Source organism: Kogia breviceps, chromosome 3, assembly GCF_026419965.1.
Source record: "Kogia breviceps isolate mKogBre1 chromosome 3, mKogBre1 haplotype 1, whole genome shotgun sequence".
NCBI lineage: Eukaryota > Metazoa > Chordata > Mammalia > Artiodactyla > Physeteridae > Kogia > Kogia breviceps.
This window is the reverse complement of record NC_081312.1, coordinates 92491553-92493766: the sequence shown is the minus strand read 5'-3', so window position 1 is coordinate 92493766 and position 2214 is coordinate 92491553. Positions and strand designations below refer to the sequence as shown.

The following is a 2214-nucleotide window of genomic DNA, read 5'->3' as shown; positions in this document are numbered from 1 at the left end:
TAAGCGATATCATATGATATTTGTCTTTCTCTGATAACTGACTTGAACTTAATAGCTATGTTCAGCAAGTGATTTCGCTCAGATACCTACCCAGGTATACCTTTGACAAACAACTTAATCCAGAAGGTATCGCTCAGACTTAGATTCTCTGTGAGTGTTTATTTTTATGTTTGTGAGAGTTGTTTTTATGTTTGTTTTTGTGATTTTCGTGAAACCTTTAAAAATGTCCTCGCGGGTGTTACTTCAGCTGTGCTGCCCTGACATAGAATGTTAGGGCTTAGATTATGGAATTGTCCCAGTGTTGACCATGTGTGATCCCTGCAGTCACTTTCTCACATCTGTCTCAAGTGTCACCCTCCTGGGCAGGCCTGGGTGGCTGTGTTTCATCTGAAGAAAAGACCAGTTTCTTTCTCACAGATTCTGTGAATCATGTTACTGACCAGGTCTCTTCCCTGCCAGAAAGACCAAATCCATGTGTGGGGCCCACCTCTAGCAAGTATGTCGGACTTCAAGGCACGTGCACCCATCTCATGACGGGCCTTCTTTTTTTCACTATGCCTTTGTTACAACTCTGTCATGAGCTTTTAATGTATTTTTGCAAGCCGCCTAAAATTCCCTCTGGAGGTGTAAGTCGATAACTAATTTTAAATCAATTTATCACTCCATACTGCATAGAGAGAGTTCTAAAACTGAACTCATTTTAAAGAAACATTCTTATTCAGGGACATTTATTTAAAAGTTATGGCGCTCCAGGAAGAGAGATGTCGAAGCTGCCACCCAAACCGGTCAAACCAGGGTAAGTTAAAGTGTTCAGAGCTCTTTATATGTTTTGAACCCATCTCCAGATGAATTGTACTTTGAAGAAGGTGATATTATCTACATTACTGACATGATTGATACCGGTTGGTGGAAAGACACCTCCAAAGGCAGGACGGGACTAATCCCAAGCAACTATGTGGCTGAGCAGGCAGAATCCATTGACAATCCATTGCATGAAGCTGCAAAAAGAGGCAACTTGAGCTGGCTGAGAGAGTGCTTGGACAACCAAGTCGGTGTTAATGACTTGGACAAAGCTGGAAGCACTGCCCTGTACTGGGCTTGTCATGGGGGTCACAAAGATACAGGTGGAGATGCTCTTTACTCACCCAAACATTGAACTGAACCAACAGAACAAGTTGGGAGACACAGCTTTGCATGCTGCTGCCTGGAAGGGTTATGCCCATATTGTCCAGTTGCTTCTGGCAAAAGTTGCTGGAACAGACTTAAGAAACAATGAGAAGAAGCTGGCCCTGGACATGGCTACTAATGCTGCCTGTGCATCTCTCCTGAAAAAGAAACAGGGAACAGATGCAGTCCGAACATTAAGCAATGCCGAGGACTATCTTGATGATGAAGAATCAGATTAATTCCTTTCTGGAGCTTTGAGATCTAAAACTTCTGTTGCTTTTGCCATTTCAAAACCTTGTCTTGCCAGAAGAGTGTTGGTAACTGTAAAAACAAACAAACAAAAAAAAATAGAAAGTCTATATGAACGTGGCAGTATTACACTGTTTGAATAAAACATGTAAATGAATAGTTCTCACCTTCAGTTTGCCAATAAGTGACTGGATATTTTGCTGTATAAAGTACATTTTTTTTCACCAGAGTAGAACAAGAAGAGATTATTTCTATTTATCAAGCTTAGAGGAATTTTAAGAATTTTTTCTTTAAAAATATCGGGATTTTCTTTTTTTTTTAAAGTTCTTTACCTCAAGGATTGAGATATTTTGAATGAATTTTTCAAAGGGGGAAGGCTTATTATCATAATAAACCAAAAGATTTAATAGAAAATCGTCAGCTATTCTGACAAAAATAAACATTTTAAGAGACTTTATTTCCTTTGTTTTGTGGTATCACTCTTTGCTGGTAAATAAATAAAGCTTTTTATATTTATATTTAGGTAAAGACTGATTTGATTTTTTAAATAACATTTTGTATTATTAGCACAGAAGAATCATACTAGCCAAATTTTTTCTTTTTTCTTTTTCCTGGATACAGTGTACTTTATTGATGGTACATGACAAGGTAGGGCTCCCTAAGCCCCTCCCCTTCTTTAGGGGATCTGGGATGGAAACCATGTGGAGGTCGGGAGATTCTCAGTGTCTTGGGGGATCGAGCTGGCCTAGTAGCCAAATTTCTGTTCAGCCTTCTATATCTGCTTTGATTAAAGTGAAG

At 39.2% G+C, this 2214-nt stretch overlaps 1 protein-coding gene across 1 annotated transcript; it reads left to right on the top strand.

Moving 5' to 3' along the window:
- Positions 1 to 761: 761 nt before the first annotated feature.
- OSTF1 (osteoclast stimulating factor 1) lies at positions 762 to 1486 on the top strand. Its single transcript, XM_059056386.2, is given in 3 exon segments — positions 762 to 828; positions 831 to 1123; positions 1125 to 1486. Coding segments are annotated over 3 exon segments (642 nt in total). The 3' UTR covers positions 1407 to 1486.
- The last annotated feature ends 728 nt before the right edge of the window (positions 1487 to 2214 follow it).